A 22437-nucleotide genomic window follows, 5' to 3' on the forward strand; every position below is an offset into this window, starting at 1 on the left:
AGGTGTGTCTAATCTGGTAATATCGGAATGATTTTTACGAACAGAGGGAATGCGACGAGACTGTTCACTGCAGTCAGCCTACAGTGCAGCTGATTTACAGAGATTGTATTGTTCCGCTTTGATAACACAAAGGTTGTTTGGTAAAAAAAGCTGTTGGTAAAATAGGTTTTATTTTAAGTTTTCCATTCAAGAACTGGGTATTAATTTTGTGTAATTGTCGAAATTTAAAGAGAATCTATGTTGATTCTTAAGAGATATAATTGAGGAACTACTTTTTAATGCGCGATGTTCTTATATTTCCAGTGTGGGGAATCCCCTTTATCACGCAACACCACAATGGGAATCAAAGCAGGATGGTCATTAGACTTCCAAGACTGTGGTCGTGTTTTTAGTCGTTTTACCCGATACTATAATATTGGCTGAAACAGCGCCCTCTTCTGGATAAACCTCCATCATAGCGTGTGATAGCGAATCTGTGGTGAATTCTGCGTGGCTGATGCAGGAAATAACCGCATTCTCAGACTTGAAATCAAGTCTAGCAGGTCAGAAACCTTCTAGCGTTTTGTCAGAGCCCAAGTTGAATACTATTATGGAAAGCCGTAAACCCAAAACAAAAACAGATATTAAACTTGTAACATTAACAAAGTCACACAACTGTTCAAAAAATAATGTTACACTTGTTTGAAACAACAATCATGGCAGAAATTAAATTTAATTGAAAGTTGCAACAAAAGTTAGATTTGATCAATCAGAATATCAGTTACACGATTGAATGTTTTGCTAAAGGACGGGTAAACTTCAGTACTTTGAAACTAGAATAAGAAGTACAAGTTCGAATCCAAGTCGAGCAAAACATCAACGTGAAGAAAAAAATAACATGTAAAGGTGACAGGTAGATCATGCCCTTAAAATTGTCTGTCTTTATCAAATTTTCAGTTAAAAAGTTCCTAAATTAATTCTTCCAATAAGAAGCATAAGTCTAGCGCCCTCCACGTCAGGTTTCCCGGTGCTGTTACTTTCTGAACTAGTTATTTATAAACTAATGTTCCCCTTTTGTATCAAACAAAATAGTTACAATTGTGTTCTTAACCCTAACACCGATGTGTAAAGTTCAAACAAACAATCCACAGGCAAATCATGCGAGTGAGATTCGAGAATCCCCCTTCTTTTTACCAAACTTCACACAGACCCAGTGTGACTGCCGATCAAAAGTTCTTTTTTTCTGAGCTTGATACATATGATTGTACATTATTTGATTATGTTGTAAATATGTATAAGTTCTTTACATAAATACATTTCTTGCGTTGCATCAAGTGCATGCTTACTTCGTAGACAAAGTATGAAACACAATAGGTCCACTCGTCATGTAAAGCGGAATGTTTGTTTCCGTTCATTCATTACAAAAACCTTTTAGAAAATAAACCGAATATCAAGAGATACAAAAGAAGCTACACATTACCAGTATAGTCACTCGTACGAAACTGATTATTTCAAAACTGGGCATCAAAACTGTACAATAAAGTGACTCTCTTTTTGAGCAAAACAAGATTAAAAAAAAAGAAAAAAGATACACGAATCGACAAGTAGCATTAGCATTTACTATTCATATCTGAACAAGATTTAGGGTTAAATACACTAATTCTTAAAGTCACCTGGAAATATTTAAAAAAAATTATTTCAAACATAAGAGTATATGCTTACGAACAATAAAACAATTTTTTTAGTAATTGTTTGTCACGATTTATATGTTTAACAAATATATAAAGTTGTTTGGGGGCTGACTCCGCCTACCCCTTTTGTGACGTCAATCGAGGCAGACTTTGCCTGCAATGCGTATAGTAAACACACGTGCAAAGTACATGTACGTCCAAGTCGTGAGTTGGTACATTTCAAAAAGTGTTTTTCTGCATTCAGCAGCAATACACCTTGTCGGCATTGCCGGAAAAAAACATTTTTTTTTTTTTTTTTTTTGAAACGTACAAGCTCACGACTTGGTTCACTTTGGTAAATGTCAGTCTTCTCAACATATGCATACAATAATGAGACTGTGGAAATTTGAACTGAATTGGTTGTCGAAGTTGCGAGGGAATAATGGAAGAAAAAACAAAGAACCTCAGCTTGGATCTCGAATTCAAATAAAATATTTTAGTGAGAAATAACTTCTTTCCCCAAAACTACGCTACTTCAGAGGGAGCCGTTCCTCACAATGTATTATGCTATCAGCAGCTCTCAATTGCTCGTTAACAAGTACGTTGTTATGCTAATATTATTTTGAGTAATTACCAATAGTGTCAGATGCCTTTAAACTGCAATCTTGTTGTCCCAAATACAATTCAAAGCCACGTCCTTCGTTTAAATAAGGCTACTTTGTTTTTAACATCTCTATTAAGGTTTATAAAATAAAACTAATTAACCACAACAAAACATCATTGCTGTTCTCATTTATTTTTTTATTTTAACGAAATGATTCAAATAACATAAGGCAACATTTTATGCAGATACAGCTTCCGAGTACTATCAACTAAAAAGCATGTTTAAAATCAATTTTATCTATCTTTTCGACAGGTCATGACACAAAAGGCATATTTTGTCAAACATTGGCGAGTCTATACAGACTGTGATACATTTGTTTCGAAATATTTTCACCTTAAAAAGAAACAACAACTATAACAACAATCATTCGCTACAAAGAGCGATGCATTTGTTTTTAACAATCACTTATCAGTAATGACAATCAGTATGAATACAAAGATCGATAACAAATATTAATGTTTCAGCATGTCGTAACAAAAGCAATATTTTACTAGCTGGATGACTTTAAGTTCCAATCATGGATAAAGACATCCATTACAAATTTAAATCGAATGCAATATGTGTGACTAAACAGGAGAATACCTAAATGTAAAGTTTAACTTCTTAAAGTATAACGTTTTAAACTAGCCGATGTAATAGACAAATAATCTCTACGGATTATTTTGGACTTTTATCTTTCGGGTATAGATTGAGTAAATACAACCAAAAACGGAAAACTTTAATCTGAACACGCACACAATTTCATCGTGAAAATATGAAAGGAAAGTATTTATATACAATAAAAGGTAACTCCTGGAAAAAAATTATGCAACCACTTCGACGTAAATAAAAAACAATACAAGATGTTCAACGTACTCTTTTCTTATATAAAAAAAGTTACAAATAATATTTCAGTCCATACGTCTTTTGAAAATGAGAAACCAGTCGAGTTAGACTGAAATCCCTAGGAGGGCGCTGTTCAGTGAAATGAAAAGCCACAAATTATGACCGTTTTCGAAACCACGCTTAGTGAAGTACACCGATTGGGTGTGGGCGTTAAACAGACAAATTTATAGCAAAACCTTTTGTCTCGTGGTGTTGTTTTCAACAGTTTAAAAAACCTTCTTGTTCCCCCTGTATAAATAACACTGTTCCAGAATGTTTAGTTTAAAACCTCCATAATTGTTTACTGTATGATATCCGTAAACACAAAGTACACTTTAACAATATGTCAAAAAGAAAACAAAAAAATAATTAAAAAGCTACACGCGGAAATTGATAAATTCCAGAAAGAAAACTCGATGTAGGGCCGAGACAACTCGACATTTCTGTACCTTATCTTATTCTAAGCTGCTCAGAAATCAGATAAATTGGAAGGAAAAACGATATTAAACAAAACATCGATCTTTAGTCGACTTCCTATTTTAGCCTCATTTCATAAGATCCCAGAAAGTACAAACCCAACATGAAACTTTTTTTCAGGGAGTACAATAAACTCTACTCTTATTTTCGTTTGTAAGGCCTAAAGATTGAGTATGAGTCTCGAAATAGGCCTACGAGTACTGTATGCTCTAAATGCAATTTAAAAAATTGCCCGTGGATAGAGATAATATTTACTTCAAAACTAACACTTGGCTAATTTGTTTTAGTAATCATAACACAATTTGGTTTCAATGCTAGTACCTTAAACATTACGAAGCTGCAGCAACATAAAAAAGAAAAGAACAACAAAATATGAACTCTTCTTGTAACTTCAGAATAGAAGAACATCAATTAACAGAAACAATTATGAACAATAACTCAGAACGTTATAAATTGAAAACGGCTGTGTGGCTTCAATATTTTGCACTGACTAAACCATCACATAAAGTAGCAAAGTGTTATTAATCCAGTAAAAATTAAAATTAACAACGGAAACAGTTTAACAGTACGTGCAAGAAGGCAACTCAATGATGTAAAATGCTCGAAATAAAACGCTTTTGATTTAAGTAATATGCATGACTAAAAATAATGTCTTCGAACAGGATTTAAACGCCACTTTAACATTACAACATCAATATGTAGAGGTCAATAATAATTAGGGCCCCATTTGAAGTTGCTTTAAGCAGATAACTTTCCTGAAAATTGTTCTGCTTAGCAGTAATAAGTTGTACCCACGGTTCATATGCGGACCATTTGATATGGTTCTCGGCAAGCAATCTGGGTTCGTGATCAGCAAAACGTGCTTTGCACTCAGCTTCTTTTTTGCGATTGTGCAGCTCTATGGAACTGGGCCCTGCATGGATCTAATGATCTACAAAACTTTGTTGTGAGTAATATTATTACTAATAAACAAGTAACATTACATCACTTCTTAATAATTGTCTACTTTATCCTGCTTTGAAATAACAATGTTTCAAACCGAATATTAAGGTTCAGCCTTTTCATTTTATCGATACACTATTTGTAGGCCTAGGGCCTATACTACTTTAATTGGATTATATGGGTTACAGGATACAGAAAACTACCGTTAACATAATGAACACGAATGAATATTAAAACAATCTATGTATTTTAAACCGACACTAGCCATGGAGTACAACCGAAGATGCTTAAAAAGTACTGAACATGTCTAAACAGACCAAAAAATCCACTAAAGACTAGGCATCTCTATAATGTACAGTGTATCTAAAACTACTCAAATATCATGATAGGAAGTTAAAGGATGAAACTATGTTGTACCAAATCCACCAGTAATCACAGATCAATGTTACAATAATCATGACGTCAGAAAAAAATAACCAATCAGAATCTCTTCTCTCAAAGGTTTTTGAGAATACTCTTAACTGAGACATATAGTAAAACTTTGTGATTATCTCAAGAGATGCATGTCACATTTCTCATATTTTGACTTCGCTCGTTACAGAATTCGTTTTACATGTTTACATTTCAAAACTCAAACTTAACTATTTCAAATATTATTCTGCTTCAACGATACGATCAAACTGTAGACAAATCTTGAATTAAGCAAGTACTTTATTTTATCTAGTTGTACTTCAGAAACATAAACACAGAAGTTATTAAAAACTTCTATAAAACACTTTAAATACTTTAGCTGCTTACTTAAATGTTCTATTTTCAGGAGCTTGTTGCAAGAAAAAAATAATCGCGTGCAAAAACAATACATATGTCTTCATTTTTCTCTTTTCAGGAAATGTTGTAATTTAAATAAATGGATTGAAACAAACTAATGTTGGAATAGTTGCAGTGGTATTATTAAAACAAAAAAATAACATATTTTTATTACGCACAGGATCAGGAGGACCATAAAAGGCGCCGGTCGCTAACAAATCAACATGGTTGAAAGGACATTATTAAAAAGATCACTGCAAATACTGGGGTGTTAAACCGATTCTCTTAGTATACGTAATGTGACATGGGGATAAAAACATCATGTTGGTGACGTCACATATAGACACCAGGAAGAATCAATTTAACACCCCAGTGTTTGCAGTGTACGTCTTTTAAGATGGCTTTTGAAAGAAGACTTGGTCATGTTTTTTTAGTGATCTTGCTGGCAAGAAATTCCAGAGACGAGGTCAATGGCTGGAAAAGGCCTGTCGCTTTAGCTTGCAGGCGAGTTTGGGGAAAAGTGGTAAACTTAGCAGGTTGCGAAGTTGTAACAGGTCTTGAAAGCATCATGATTTCAAAATAATAAGTAAACTATGAAAGCTCATAGTATTGCAATGCATCCAAGTGCATGCATACTTCGTAGTCAGTGTATAGAACAATTAAAGGCCTACTTGTTTAGGTGGTAGACCTGTGTCATGTTAAAACAGAATGTATGTTTCCGGTAAAAAAAATAAAAAAATAAACAAGTTATTTCACTCGTTCACGAAAAACGTTCAGAAAATAACTTCATATTTACAAGTATAATAGAGTACCAAAGAAGCTACACATTACCAGTAGTAACTCGTACAAAAACTTATAATTATTTCAAAACTGAGCAATAAAACTGTATACATCAAGAAACGGACTCAATAAAGTCTCCGCTTTTGCTGAGCAAAAAAGATAAACACAGATACACGACTCAGCATGAACTAATTTCATGGTTGAACTACATATGCTTAAATACACAAATAGTTAAAAATCGGCCGATTTTATACTTTGTATTTGTAAACTAGGTTATGATATCTTAGTTCTGCATATCGCGAGACACAAATCTCACTCTACAAAAAAAGTCATCCATTTGATTGAATACATTTTGTATTGTTATTAGCACTATACTGGTGAGTATATTTGTTTATAACGGCTCATGTGTATAGGCAAATCTATCTTGGGACAATGCTTTCAAATAAGAATTAAGGCTAATACGAACATTGAACCGCAGAGACTAAAGAAAATAACTTGGGGAAAACATTATTCTTTGTGCTCTTAGGGTTAAATCAGAATCTACAAAGATTACGTAATGAAAAATTTTCGTTATGAAAAATGACGTCATGAAAAAATGGCGTCACAACAAATGACGTAATGGAAATGTTATCAGCGTTCCGATTCACAGATCATGAGATCGATTATGACAAAACACCATTACACACATGTACTTGTAACTCTATGATACAAGTAGCCTTTATTGAAATGTTATTTTTGTTTCACCAAAAACCATTTCAAAACTTTAGAACACCCTTATCCCAATGATGTCCCTAACAAGATCCAGCAATTCTTTGCAGAGCTGGAGTGCTATGCTGGATTCGAAGTCTTGATATGTCTGCACACTTGTCTTTGAGTTGGGATTGTCAGGCTGGCGTGGTTTGATGAAGTCACATCCAAGACGAATCAAGCCACCTACAACAGTCAACACCTCCCTGGACGTCACGTCTTGGTGTTGACATACTTTCCGTGCAAGAGATGTCAAGTCATTACTGCTCTCATCAGGACGACCGTCAAGACTGAACTGAGCTGCTTTGAGAGCCATTTCTGCTGCTTGATGGATCTGAAAGGCAATCCACTGTACATGGGTTTGCAAGTCACTATTTGTTTGTTCAGCATTGTGGAGATGCTCTTCAGCCTGTCGGAACCACAAACGTGCACTACGAGGGTTTGGTGTGTCCTTGCTGAAGGAAGGTGGAACAAAATGAGATGAGGCCCTTTGACTGGCTCGGGGTTGTTGCTCGTAGTATCTCTTCTGGTATCGTTCAGCTTCCTCTCTGTCCCTTCTTGCACCCATCTCCCACTTGGAGTACTTCTCTCGGTAGTTGCGTCCCTTTTCATGTCTATCAATTTCTGATTTCAGGAATTTAAACGCTTCATTTGCAACTTGTTCGAAACCGACGTTCTTGTCTGGATGCCACGTACGGTACAGACGCTTTATAACTTGTTTTGCCTCTTCATCTGGCAAATCAAAGGCTTCCTTAAGCTGATTCCTAATTTTGTCTTTGTAGTTCTTGAACACTTCTGGTACGCACCCATCAGATGGCATCGATGGAACTTCAGCTGTTGGGTCGCCAGTGAAGGAAACAACAGTCAGGTCAGGTTTTTCTTGAGGTCGCAGGAATTTATACAGTGCTGTTACCTTGACAATGATGGGTTCTTTAAGCCCGATGTCGATTTTGAATTGTCTGGACAACCCGGTAGACGCATCACTCCCGCCAACCTGTCCAACAATTTTGGCAAAAACTATTTCAGTAGACTCGTCTGACGGATGCTCCGACTCCACAGGCAAAAACTCTCCTGTTCCCAGTGCAGTGCACTCATCTACCGGAATGCAAGCATCTCCCAACGAACGCTCGTATCCCACAATGTCTTCTTCGTCGAACCGATTGTAAGGGTCTCTATCAAGTAGATGTCGAATATCACTGGGAACTATGGTTCCAGGTGCATTATCATCTGGCTGCAAAGCTCGTGTTGTGGTATCATACTCGGGAATTTGTGATTTGCTTAATACGCCATTCATGTCATTCGGAGTCGGGCACTGGAGAGCAGCTTGAAGAAGGCTCGTGTTGTCAGAATTAATCAATTGACCAATGACCTTATTGCAGCAGTCTGCAATCTGTTTAAACACCAATCCCCCTTTAAGTGGCCAACTATGCTCCAGATACACACAGGTATTGTCATAAAAAGCGTGAGCTGATGATAATCGGTTTGCAAGCATCTTTCCTTCGGAGTCAAACACACCAATTAGCAGTTCAATCTTGCAACGGAAGTTATCAAAATTCTGTAACTGTTCGATGCAGTGTTTTGTTTCTGCATCTGGCGGTTTATCTAGTTGGCGGTGAAGGAGTCTAAGCAGCACTCGTGTCATCTCCACTGAGTTCACCATCCTTTTGATATGTTCTAGATATTGACAATCTTGTCCAGCAGGGCAGTCTTCGTTATCTGCATGTACATTTTCATGCATCTCACTCCCCAGATTCTTAGGACGCAAGGATTCGGGAAGAAGCTCGATAAGACCCACCTCGTCATTGACTTCAAATCCATACTGCTTCAGGGGAATCAAAAACTCCTTGTCAGTAGAAACTAATTTCAAGTGATCCATCAGATGCGGGTCTGCATAATACAGATGTGAAGATTTCCTCATCAGATTTTTTGAATTCGGGAGGTACAGCTCAGTGACTGTTATCTTACAAGACCCTTTGGTGCTGTCAAGTAGTACAAAGAGAGATGTCACTGCAGTTTCAACTTTCTTATCTTCATTGGGAGTGAGGCGTTGATCTTTACATTCCCTCTGTATGGATGATAAGACCGATGCTAGTTGATCAAAAGAGCAACGCTCCTGACCCCCAAGAAACCGTATGAGAGTGTCGTAGTCTGCCAGATCCCTCGGTGCTTTGTACAAATACGGCCTAAGTGTCTTCTCTTCACGATCTGTCATATTGAACACCAGCTGATCAGCTCTGATGAGGACCTTTCCGTCATCTACCAAGCAAAGAGGAGTGTGGTATAAACGCTTCTTCAACTCGTTTCCGTGCTTTTGTTTACTTTCTTGAAGAAATGTCAATACCTCCTTCATAACCTTCTGAAAAGTACTTCTTATATAACGGGATAATGTGTCCTCTTTGTGGATGGCATTCTTTTCTTGCATTCGCCCACATACATTTTGGATATGACTCAGTGCCTTATCGAGAACAACTTCACGAGCAATGCCAAGACAATCGTGCATGGTGATGTCTTTCATAACTTCTGCGTATTTTGACGGCACAGACCAACCGGGTAGAAGCTTAACGACTGACCAGACAAGATGAACGTATTCTTCTGGCATTGATCCTCGATAGGCGATGAATGGATGCAGCTCTTGACCATCAGATACAGCAGGATGAATGTCGATCAGTTCTTGCTTTATCGGAACTGATGGAACAAACTTGATCTCTGAAATTCCACGTAGGAAGGACACATCGCAAAGACTCTCATTAAAGTGCAGCTCACGTGTGAGAACTTTAGCTCTGTCAAACAGGTTATTCAGCTGACTGGTACTTTTCACTGCATTTGCTTGGGATTCTATTATTTTGGCAAACTTGACAAACAGCTCCTGAGTGACTTCATTGTGAAGACCGAGCTTAGTGAGAAAGTGCTTCAGTATTTCCATCGATTCGGGTAGTAGTTCGTTTGGGTCAACCATGGCTTTGAAGACTACATTGTATGGATCAAAGAAGTAATCCACATTTCTTAATGTGCCCGAGCTATCAGGAATGAATGCGATTTGAGATAGCTTCTCAATAATGGCTTTTTGCACACCAGGAGGAGAATATGGCAAAATGTTGTCATTAATTTTCCTGAGATGCGAAACCTTGGACTCCAGGGTGAGTAGGTTGAAATTTGGAAGTATGAAATTCAAGTAAATCTCAGCATGTGTGATGGGAGAAATACCAAGTATACCATAAAACAAACCCAACTGCCGACTGGGATGCAAGAACACACAGTTCAGATGTTTCATCCATTTTCTAGCCTCAACGTCTAGTAAGCTATAGCCTTCAATTGTATGGTAGTGTTCGTAGGACTCAAGACTGATCATTTTGTCATCTAGCCGTTTGAAAATTGACAACTTCTTAATTGTTTGGATGTTGTCATCAGAGAAAGACTCGTGGCCCTCCTGAAGGTACTGGAGCAAGGTGTTACTCTCGATAGGTGAAAGATTTCCAATCTCACTGTCAGTCGCCATCATAAACTTAATCACATCTACAACCATCTCTTGGTTGACAGGCAGGGCTAAATATTTTCTCAAAAGCCCAACTAAGTCAGATCGTGGAGGCGGCGGCATATGTTTCATCGAAAGGTCTGGAACACCCAACTTCTTCAGTACTTCAGCAACCCTTTCACGAGTTGGGGTATCACAGAAACCATCAAAGAACAACAAGGTTTTTGACATTGCAGGCGACACCAACTTCCCTGTTGTAGTAGGGAATAACGGCCACTCCTGGATGGGCTGGAGGCATGATTTTGCGTTTTCTACATCTGTTTCGCTGTTAATGAACTTCCACATGTTGCTCAGCCATTTTGCAGGAGGATGTCCATTTCTTTCTGGTGTCCACTTCATGTGATGAGTACAGCCTCGCCAGTCTTGAGGCAGATAGCTTCCCATGTGCACGGCAAGTTCAGAGACAGTGAACTTCTTGAAAATCCCACTGGTATAAGCCTCATCTTCTGATTTATTTTGTCGAAGCCAAGTGGAACACAAATGGACAATTTTCTTGTGAAGAAACAGTTGTTTCAAGTTGGGAAGCACATAACAATGCGAGCTTACGTACAGTCCATCTAGTGTAGTAAACACTCCAACCTTGTTGTCGTTCGTGAGACGCAACGGTAGACCATTCAGATCAATTGGCTGTGTGATACCCTCAAGGCAGTACTTGAACATCGCAGAAAAAGTATCCATGTCTTGGAAAGCCGTACGATTTAGAGGAACTGGTGAAGACGGATCGATAAAAGGGTTACATGACAGGTGCCTCACAACTGCCTGGGGAGACACAAACTCTGCTTTGATGCCACAACCTTGGAATGCACGACACAGTTGTACAGAACTGTTTAACAAGTTGAAGCCAACTCTTAGCAAGAATGTTCTCAAGATGGTGGACCATGGTGTTTTCTTTTCAGAAGGACCTGTGTGCTGTGGAGCATCTTTCAATCTCAGGTCATTAAAGTATGCATGGCTTGAAGCAGTGTTGACATGGTGGAGAGTTATCTCTAATTCGCTATCCTTCTGACGTGCAACAGGTAGCACCTCCAAGTTTTTCTGACTGATGTACCGAAGTGTAGCCTTGGCAAGTAAACGCCATTCGTCTTGCACTTTCTCTAAATCTTTGGGGAAGAGATCATCATACCACGAAAAAAGGAGCACAGACTGAATATCATTCGTCCTACACTCTTGAAGTATCCTAGTACCTGCTTCCTCTAACAATCTAGCATAAGCTGGAGCAATCACACCAGTGATCAGTTGACTGTTCCATTTGTGAATTAGTTCACCATTATCATCTTTGCTTCCCATCGATTTGAACTCGTTGCCTTTAGAAAGATTTCTCCTGGATGAATCAAGTTCAAACATGCCATTCACATGCACGGGGAGTTTGGTGTAGATAGGTAATGGAAGAACACAGTATGCTCTGTGCATCTGCTGCGAACTCCCAAATCTTTCTTTACTCATACGTGCTGCTACGCCTCCCCTTGGAAGCTGAGTATTGGAACCTCGACAAAGCTCATCCCCTTCTTCACAGCCGACCATCTGAGACACCATCCATTTTTCCTTGCAACCATGCGAGTCTTGTATATCAAGGCGGTACACGTGACACAATGGTGGAATGGCTTCATGGGGATCACTTTTGAAACGCTTCACATGTTCTGCAAGCTTGGCACGGTAATTGTTGTCCTTATCTGTAAATGTCGCATTGGTGGAATATTTCTCTACCAGTTTGTTGGTAACCTCATCAATGCATGATACTGTGATCTTCTTGATGTTGTTGAGGAAGAGCAAAGCTTCATCTGAGACAGTCTGAAACTCCTCAAGCAAGGCTTTAACTTTACCTGGTCTAAAGCATTCATTTGATATGGCAGAAGGCTTTTCTCTGAGTGGGAAGCGAAACATTGTTCCTTCAAGATCATTGAATTCATCTTCAAGATATCCAGACACCATGTCAGGGAATTTCTGTCTAAAGTCTTCTTTTGTATCATACATTCTGCCAGGACAGGATGAATCTGCTCTTGCAGTATACTTTAGGAGAGGATCAAACACACACAGGGTGTCCTTGTTACTCAGGAAACTTGGACAATCTGTAAGATGGTACACAGCATTGAAGCCAATTCCAAATCGGCCAGTAGTTGAAATATCCTCTCTCTTACCACCAACCCCTACTTTCTGAATTCCCTTGATATCTGCTTCAGTGAAGGATTTATCATTGTACACACACAGTGCAGGAAGTTTTTGCACCTCATCCCAGGCAGCGGATACGACTTTTTCTGACTGGTGCTTGCGAGGATCATACACAAAGTGTATTTCTGTAGCTCCAGCGTCATCAGCATTTTGTAGCAGCTCTTTGAATACGTCTGAAACAGACGGATAAGACCTCAAGATATTAGAGAGGCGGTCTGTCAACTTTTCTTTTTGACCAAACTCGGATTCAAAACCCTTTGAAGAAGAGCAGTTCTCCAAGTTCATCTGCTTGGTAGTTTTGATCCCGATAGTTTCTGCACCATGTTGTGATACAGAAGGATGGGTGTAGTTGCTAACGGCAGTTTTTGTTACCCACCGCATGTCATCATAGATTAGATCTGATGGTCTTCGCAAAACGCAATGATCATCCAATACAAACATACCCTGTTCTTGTAAATCTGGGTAGTTTGCGATGTTATCTTGATCCCCACTACGACCCTTTTCGAGGATCGAAACAACTTCTGTTGTCATTGTCTTTGCTGTCTTAACGGCTACTTCTGTGAGAGGATTCTCCTTGAATTCTTCTTTCAAACTGTGCAGAGTGTGAAGGAAGTCATTGATATCAAAATCTTGTTTCACCCCACAACGGAGCAACAGTGTCTCCAAGCGACGTAATTCTGCAGGAACTTGAAACAAATAGGGTCCACTTTTGCCAGTGTACTTAAATGCAAGTTGACTGCAAGTTCTAAATGCACCTTCACAAAGAACAAATTTGAGGGAACAAAGCTTTTTAAAATTCCGACCTGTGACATTATCGCTGCAGAATGCATCTTGGAGGAATGAATATATTTTGTGCGCCATGTGGGATGTCTGTTGTGTGACTGTCTTCGTCCCATTAATCAGACTGTCAAGCTGATTTATGACGTCACTGACAGAGACTTCTTTTTCACGAAACCCCAAGAAGCCTTTGACGCTTGGATTCACTGCTTCAGATCCAAGTCTACCCTCATCAAGTAATGGTTGGACAGAGCCAATTAAGAACACGTGTCTGGACTCATACAGAGAAGCTGCTGACATTAACTCCAAGTCGCTCTTATACCATACAGACGAGTAATCATTGGGCTTTGACAACACAGGAAGAAACTCTGCATTCTGGATTCGTTTCTTCTGTTCAGCTGTGGGGGTATCTGGACTTCTCAACTTGTCAGTGATGAACCTCAGAAGATTTTTAATCTTCTGCTCATAGTCTCTGTTCATACGGATTGACTCAACTCTTTCACACACATCATCCCAGGGTAGATCATCAAAAGCCATACCTAGTTCTTTCAAGGAGAGAAGGCGGACCTCCCTGCGGTATTCCTCGCCGTGAGGGAAGCGATTGTCATCGTCACAGTACAAAGATCCGATAAGTGTATTAGGATGAACTAACCTATCAGGAGTTACAAGTTCATCTTCATCTTCAGAATGAGGGATGCAGTCGGTATTCTTTAGATAAAAATCATACTCAGTAACTCTTCTTTCACCAACACGAAGATCTAACAGATGCAGGACAACAATGTCTCTGTGACGAGAATCAATGGTGCCTCCCTCAAGCATTTCAAAGAAAACTTCTCGAAGAAACCGACTTACATTGAAGGTGTTTCTTTGACAAGCAATGCTAGACAGCACGTCCGGCTCCAACTCAACCCAGCTTCGGGGGTAAAGCTTCTGACGTAAGAGTGTAATAACGCTGGCTTTCAGAACTTCTGAATCAGATTGGTCCCATTCAGTGAAGAAACAGCCATTCACTGTAACCCATTGATTGCCATTGAATATCACTGCAGGTGCACCTTGATCACTGCCCAATATATGATAAAATGTGTCGACAATGGAGCAGAAATCAGTTGCACACTTTGAACCTCTTGGCCACAAACTCTGGAAATCTCGTGCATCAACGTCATTTTGGCTCTGCAAAGTTTGAAGATCTTGGAGAAGATTGAAAAGTGCACAGGGTAAGACTGACTTGATGAAACATATATTCCAGCGTGCTTCGAATTCACCTGTTGTCGAGGACGGTTTGCTCCAAAGCTGGCGGCGATTGGGCTGAAGCAAGAAATTGCCATTGACATGAAAGGGAAGACCTGTTGAGACTTCAAGTGGCAGGTAGCTGAAAGCTTTACCATCAACAGGTTTTGGTGCTAGTCCTTGGACACCGGCGACTAGTTCAGCTGCGACACCACCACATGGGAGAACCCCGGCCCTGCAGCCATCAACAGATTCTGCTAACTGTAAGATTTCACCCTGCACCATGCATGAACTGATGATAAATTGAGAACATTTTTTCTTGATTTTGTTCGATGCATATGTCTCCTGAGTGACCTTCACAATCATTGTTGTCTCTGGGACAGGTAAACTGGAGTCCTCCTTGCATGCTGCTGTTGCCGCAAGGAGATTGCGTTCTGTTTTCATGCCTTCTTCTCGACCTGAAATTGAGCGAGGCATCTGTTGCACCCTCTCCAGATTAACAGACATCACTGTATTCATTTCACATGGGTCCTTATTAGAACCAAGCTCATGAACACTAACATGGACAACGTTTTGAGTGAAGAGTAGGAGGGTGGAGGAAGCCTTCTTCAAAGATTCTATCAGAGGTTTGACTGCGTCATTTGAATCAAAGACACCATCAGCTAGTTGGTTGTGCTGTTCATTGGCTTCTTCGGGTGTACGTAGTGGTAGTCTGATCAAGGTGTGGTCAAATCCAGCAGTAGATGTTGCAAGGTTGCAGCCAAAGATACCATTGTAAGGCTGGAACTGGTTTGGATGTAACTTGAGTGTTCGGATATGACTTGGAATGGTCAAATCTAGTTTAATACCAGGCTGCCCAGGCTGTATACGAGATCCAAGATGTGTGGTTCTAGGATCACAAATCAACACATAGGGTCCGCTGACTACACTAGGGACATCTGTGAGATGATAAACTGAAGTGAAGCCCAATCCAAACCTCCCAACTTTATCAAGCCTGTGTTTCTTGCTCTGTGATGCTATACTGCAGATATTTTTGATATCTTCGCTCGAGAATCTTGCGTCATTATAAGCCCAGATCGACGGACCATGACATGCTTTCATTCCACTGCTCAGAAGATTACTTGCTGTTTCTTCATTTCTGCGCCAATCGATGAGGAATTTGACTTCAGTGGCTCCTGCATCATCAGCATTCTGGATCAACTCCTTGAAGATGTCGACTCCTTTCTTGTACATATCAAGATTACGCTTAATAGCATTTACTGTTGTCTCATAAGGACCTGCTGCTTCGTATCCATAATCTAAAGCCTCAGATGGAGCATAGACAAGGCTTAATGGCTGTACACCCAAACGCTGAGCCAAATCATTGGATATCGACTTATGGATAATGCGTCTGTCAAATTCTGCTTCGTCATTCTCATCCGAAATCTGTTTCAATAGTCTCTCCTCATCTACGTATAGACACGTGGATGCTTCCAGCATATGGAGACAAATGCCACTTGTTCCTAAAGCCCTGCAAGGAACCAACAGGTCTGACGTCTTGGCATCAAAATCTGGTAAGGTTGTAATGTATCTCAATATATTGTGAACCTGTTCTTCGTCACTTTTTACGCATCTCTTATCACATACATGTTGACCTGCATGTTTCATCTGAATTTGCGACAGAACCACGTTGAGGCAATTTTCCTGAAAAGTTCGTTGAACTCCCATTCGAGCAAGGAAACCATCATAATATTGTTCCATAGTGTCTGGTACGGTGAAGAGGTACGGTTTAAGGTTAATCTGAAGTGTCCCAGCAGTTAACGCCATTTTGTCAGGGGTTGTAAACCCTGCGCCATGCCATACCCATGGTTCTGAAGTGATAATGGTCGGGAACAGGTGAGTCAGATGCTGGTCTGAGGCTCTGCTCAGGAATCCATATATCTCATGCACTGCATTGGAGACAGTAGGTATCCCGACTGGATACTCAAAGTTATCTGCAACATTCTTCAATTGGTGCACAACATTGTCAACCTTTTGGTAGTTTCTGGGATCAAGCTGTGCACTCCAGTTGAAGACATTCAGTAGCTCTTGTCGAATACCTTGCATCCTGATGAGAGGAACCACAGAACCTTGCAACATGGCTGACTCAATCAACCCAACTTGACGTGGTGAGTACAGTGTGTTGTTCTTACCATACCAACCAGCTGAGGCAGGGTACTGAGATGGAGATGAACCCTCGCATGGAACCCAATTCAAATCTTCGAGGAACTTGTGCAATGGTTTAGTTATCCTGTTACTGGAAACATTCTGAGTTAACAGGTGAGGAAAGCGGTTGATGTGGTTAAGGATCACTTGTGCTCTTCCAACGTCTGCTTGTCCCAATTCTTGCCCTCTTGACAACTCGATTGCCACATTCAACAGTTCACTAGAGGTGACGCAAGATTCATTCTTCAGACCAACCCGTTTCAGGTGATTGAGAAGTTTACCCTTTGAATATTCCTTGACTGGAAACACATTTGAGGACCCAAACAGCAATAAAAGCTGATCACTTGGTTCAAATAGCTCAGAGGGACTTGCCAGTCTGAGGGACTTGTCAGTGGGTATGAACTTCAAGTGCTGAACTAAACCATCATATTGTTGGTTTGCCAACACCCAAGACATAATTGTCATGGATTCATCTTCATAGTAGAATCCTTCAGCCACAGCAGGTAGGATATTATTGGACAGAAGTTCAACGGCTGATTCCTTGTGGATACCCAACAGAGTTACTAAGTTGTCATCAGAGCTGTCCTGGATGATGATTCGACATTTCTTTAGACGCTTGATTGGGATCCCGTTGAAATTGCATGGAACTGATCTAACGCCTTGCCCTGCTGCAATGTAACTGTTATCACTTGTTAAAAACATGGGCAACAGTCTCAACAAATGTATTCGTTCAGAGAAATCTTGCCGTAAATTGCCAAACAAACGTCTCAGTTCGTTTTTATCACAAGGTGCCATGTTTGCTACATATCTTTCTATGTTGACACTTTGTCTTCGAACATTTAAGACACTCAGCACTCCATCAGGTGTTGGAAAGTGGATGTAGTCGGTCAAAGAGGGGTGCCTCGCAATGAACACAGGAAGATCATCACGCAGTACAACTACCCCAACGCCTTCAAGAAATAAGCAGACACGTTCAGTCAAATCAGCACCCCATTGCTGATGGGTGCGATATATGATACAATTCCCCTGCAGCTTGGTGAGAAATGTGTTGTTTAGAAGGGGAATGAGTGGAATATCTCTGAATTTCTCGAGGAGGGTTTGATTCTTTGTCAGCCAGTTCCACATCTCAGTCAACCATTGAAAGGAGGGGTGTTTGTTGCATCCTGGAGTCCACTGGACTTTTACTTCTGTCCCTCTAACCCAAGTACTTGGAAGTATTTGGTGAAGTAGTGGAAGTATATCATCGACCTCAAGGTTCTTCAGCTGAGTGGAGGATACTACTTGTGGAGATTTCAACACTGCTGGCATGTCACTTGCAGCAAACCTTGCCTCTGCATTTGGAATGAGACCACTTGGATTCTTACTGCTGGCAATGTACACCGTAGGTGATCCTTTCGAAAACAGAGTAAATGAACCATCCTGTAATGGAAGTAGATAGAGATTGGTCAGATCAGATTGTGTGTCACTCGTAACATAGTCTAGAAGTTGAAGCTTCTCAGCTAGTGATAGGTATTGGAGAGGATCATTCCGGATACATGAACGAACAACCGAGGGTGTTATCCCTCGGTACTGGACATCTGCCCAGCTAAGAGATGCAGTAACATGGCTGGGCAGTTGTGCAATTGCATATCCCTTATGCTTTAGTATCTTAGTGAGCAGAGGGTTCTTTTGGGTGTCCACGTATACCTCTATTGCCTTCATCCAACAGCCACCATTGTGATCAGTGAAGAAAATTGCATCCTTCCCTAGAATCTGAAGTGATGTTTTGACACCTGCTGACCACTCCTCTTTGATACTCTCCTGACATGGCCAGGCTCTGTAGACATCATCGGGTCTGACTGCACCAGTTGGTTCTTTGCTTTTCTCTATTGAAGCAAGAATCACTTTTCTGTAGACATCAGGAAATACTTCTGTTGCCAAAAGCTTGTTCCATATGGCATTCTTGTCATGCTGAGACTCTCGATCTGGCCATTTAAGGCTCCGACGGTTGTCACCCAGGCCAAAATAGCCATGAATGTGGACAGGTAAACCAGTTTGCTCACTACTAGGTAGTGGCAGGAAACAGAACACTCGACCATCACTCCTACTGGCACCTACTGAATCCTGACGTATGCCGACCTGAATGGCTAGACCCATCCAGGGTACTAACTTCAGATCATCATCACTGATGAGTTGTTGAAGTTGACGTGAGGTGTTTTCTGTCTTTATGGCATTCACTGTAATGAATCTGCTGGTGGAAGAGTCTGCACCTTTCTGCTTCTCTATATTCATACACGTCACCATATGAAAGTCTCGCATACATGCAAGACTTCCAGAGTCCCTTGGAACTTGTTTCAAGAAATCCCCTCTCTGAACAGTTAGTTTTTGACGATCACCAGTAGTAATATGTACTTTGAAGATTTGTCGCGGCTGCTCATGAATACCACCCCTTTCATAAACTTCAATGGATTGGACATGTTTTAGGAACAGTAGAGACAGCTCAGAATCTGCTTCAAAAGACCTGAAGAGGTCAAGCACTCGTTGGTCGTCTGTGTACACATTCTTACTGATCTCTGAAGCCTTTGTGCGAAGTGGAAACCGGAAAATAGTTCCTTCAAAATGACCATTCACAAAACTGGATTCAGCACAACGGAATAAGTCACCAAGAAAGGGAGAAAACTGCCCTCGAAATTTCTCCAGCAGTTCCGCTTTAACGTTCCATTTCTTACCTCGTTTTCCGACATACTTGGTGTTGGTTTGAGGATTGTAGTTGAAGTACTTTTCCAGTGGATCCAAAAACCCAATCTTCTTTCCACTTAGGATGCATGGAAGGTCTGGAAAAAGATTAAGGTACAAAACAATTTAAAGAAAGATTGTCAAGTTAAAATGGTGAAACTTTGGGCTAATTTAAATTCAAAAACAAGCTGCCCTTGCTTACTGTGTAATTGTAAGCTTTGAGACCTTGTAGCAAGGAACCTGTTTAGGTACAATGGGTTAATATGGTTTGTTTTGCATTTTTCACCTATGTTTTCTACTTATGTGTAAATAATAACAAAAATCAGGCCTCGACCTCTACAGCGGCCACCAGCGGCCATTGCCGCGATGCCCCAGCCAAAGGCCGTGAAGCCCTTTTAAAAATCACGTACCTTACGGCCACTTGGCTGTCGTGCCCTTTTCCATATGTTTCATAACATTATTTATTCGAAAAAGTTATTTAATGTTAACATTGTGACCCATTTAATTTATATGGAGGTAAAATTCGGAATGTATGATCCCGCACACTAGTTTTTCACAATCCTGCTTCTGTGCAATAAAAAATGTGTCGCGAATGTGGCATGGTAACCATATCAAACGTAGTTGAGCTGTTTACTACTAAAAACGCAGCACCAGACTACTCCAATGTATAAACTCGCTACAAGTCCCTACATTAAATTACGCATTTTCGCACTGATTTTGTCCATTGAGATCTGTATTTGTAGCGGATGGGGCGGGGGAGGCGCGCGGCCGGGGCTGGATACAGTCTATGTTTTTCCCCCTGGCTATTTCGCTGGTGTCCAAGGCTTGTACTTGATTAATGTTTGTGACCCACCACTACCAGTGATCTGCCTGCCTTGCGACTTTGTTTTTCATTGCCAAACACATGTTTGTGTACACACAACAAACGTGGAATTGTAAAACGTCAAACGGCAGAGCCCTAATTTGGCAATCATCATACTCCATCAAGTTAATTATTGATTATTCAGCATGCCATCCCACAAAAGATGCAAAAATAAGCAGGGGGGCGAAAGGGCTAGAGTGGTAGCAAAGTGCCAACTTTAGAAACATTTTTAATTAGGTACGTTTGTTTACTTTTTTATAGTAATTATTTAGCGCAGTCTAGCATGGCATAAACGCCGGCATGCAAAATACAACTTAAAGGTTTAGCTAAATGCTAGGCCAATTATTTTGTGCTAAGGGGTTGGGGGTTCGTTTTTAATTTTCTTAATCACATTTAAAGAAAAAAAAGAAGGGAAAAAAAAGAAATAAATATTTTTCCCAATCATCGGATTTGGCTGAGCCTCCGGGTTGTTGGTGTTTGATGGGGGTTGTTGGCGTGGGGTGGGTTGGGCTCGTTTGTCTTGCAGAGTTGGGGTAGTGGTGAGCCAGAGACTAATTGGTCTTTTTTCTTCAGATTAGCACGCAAGGAATTATTTTTCTTAATATTTTTTCTGTATGATTTTTTTAACAATTCTTTGTTGTTGGGCAATGATTTGTTTTCAGATGACCAGAAGGGAGTTTAATAAAGTCGATGAATAAGGGTTAGGGGGTAAGTTAATTACTGGGGTAATCCTTTGCAATTCGAGCGCTGCAAAAAAACTGTAAATAATTCAGAAACATATTTTTAAACTTTTATTCAATTTCAGCGACAATGAAATAAATATGGGTTGGAAAGTTGACCACAATCTTGAAATCAGTGGAAAGTATTTTAACATAATCATCAACAAATAAAAGTTTGAAAATGGCCTTGGTGCCCTTTTAGTTGGCCTTGGTGCCCCTTTCTTTTTGAGAGCTTTTGAGGCCAAGTGGCCTTGCCCCTCTGAAGCTAAAGGTTGAGGCCTGAAAAATTGTAATTTATTTTTATATAAATAGCCCTTTGCACAACTGAAGGGCGCCTCAAGCGTTTTGAACATTAATACCCCTTGTCACTGGGCCATTTAATTCATTCCGGAAACCGTCTCAGCTCGCTAAGGAGTATACAGCCTGTTCAACAAATGTGCGCTACATAGCTAACCACTAGGACCATCTCTGCCCTCACAGGTACCCATTTACTCATTACGTCTCACGACCCAGGCTCGAACCCACCCTCTGCTGAACAGAGTCCACGAATAAAGCTTTTACAATTTAAACCATACCAGGGCCCAACTTCAAATCGATGTTTCTTGGTAAGCAAATTTTCGTGCTTATTGTAGCAGAAAAAAATTACCAAAGTGTAAGCAAATATCACAGGTTAGCAAGAAAATAAGGCAGCCGTCTTGCCTGTTCACAATGGATTTGCATTGTGACGTTTTCCATGCCAACATCATGCAGTATACCACTTAAAGGTTAGCAATCCTTTTATAGTCTGCTTATACGATTAGCAGGGCTATGAAATGGAAATCTAACAGTTAGTACAAAGTCGCCTGTTTACAGCTCTTCAAATGAAGCCTTTTTGCTTGCGTTACTTATATTAATTTTAGTTCCACCTTTCAATGACAAATGGCAGACAAATGTTGTCAAAAATAATCAAGCTGAGAATTAGCATGTGAACTGCAGCTGCAGTAAGAGTGATTTCTTTTTAAAAAAATACAAAAATGTATGAAGTTTTTAGGTTGCAACTTTTTGACAACATTATGTTGCTTTGGAGTATTCTAATATTCAGGTCAAACTTTTGTTTTCTAAATAAGATTGTTTTTGCATAATATAGCTATGAATTACATCCATTTAATATTATTGGAAGCACAGTGTAATCAGTTCATTTCCCAAGTTCTGTCAAAGGCATATTACTTGGGTGGGAATCGAACATTGACAAAACGTCAGAGAGGGAGACAATGAGCAGTTCAGACTCTTTTGTATAATAGGAACAGATTTCAACTTTCCCCCATTTATAAACACACCTTTTTAAA

General features: G+C 40.0%; 1 protein-coding gene across 1 annotated transcript in view; it reads right to left on the reverse strand.

Annotated features, from left to right (window-relative positions):
• Positions 1-1600: 1600 nt before the first annotated feature.
• The window catches only part of LOC139934693 (sacsin-like), a 34411-nt gene continuing 13574 nt past the window's right edge, over positions 1601-22437 (reverse strand). Inside the window, exon 5 of the mRNA XM_071929054.1 lies at positions 1601-19629. Within this exon, the coding sequence (XP_071785155.1) occupies positions 6947-19629 (12683 nt within the window). The 3' untranslated portion in view covers positions 1601-6946. The remainder of the gene's footprint in view (positions 19630-22437) is intronic.

The sequence above is a fragment of the Asterias amurensis genome, chromosome 3, assembly GCF_032118995.1.
Source record: "Asterias amurensis chromosome 3, ASM3211899v1".
In the NCBI taxonomy this organism is placed as follows: domain Eukaryota; kingdom Metazoa; phylum Echinodermata; class Asteroidea; order Forcipulatida; family Asteriidae; genus Asterias; species Asterias amurensis.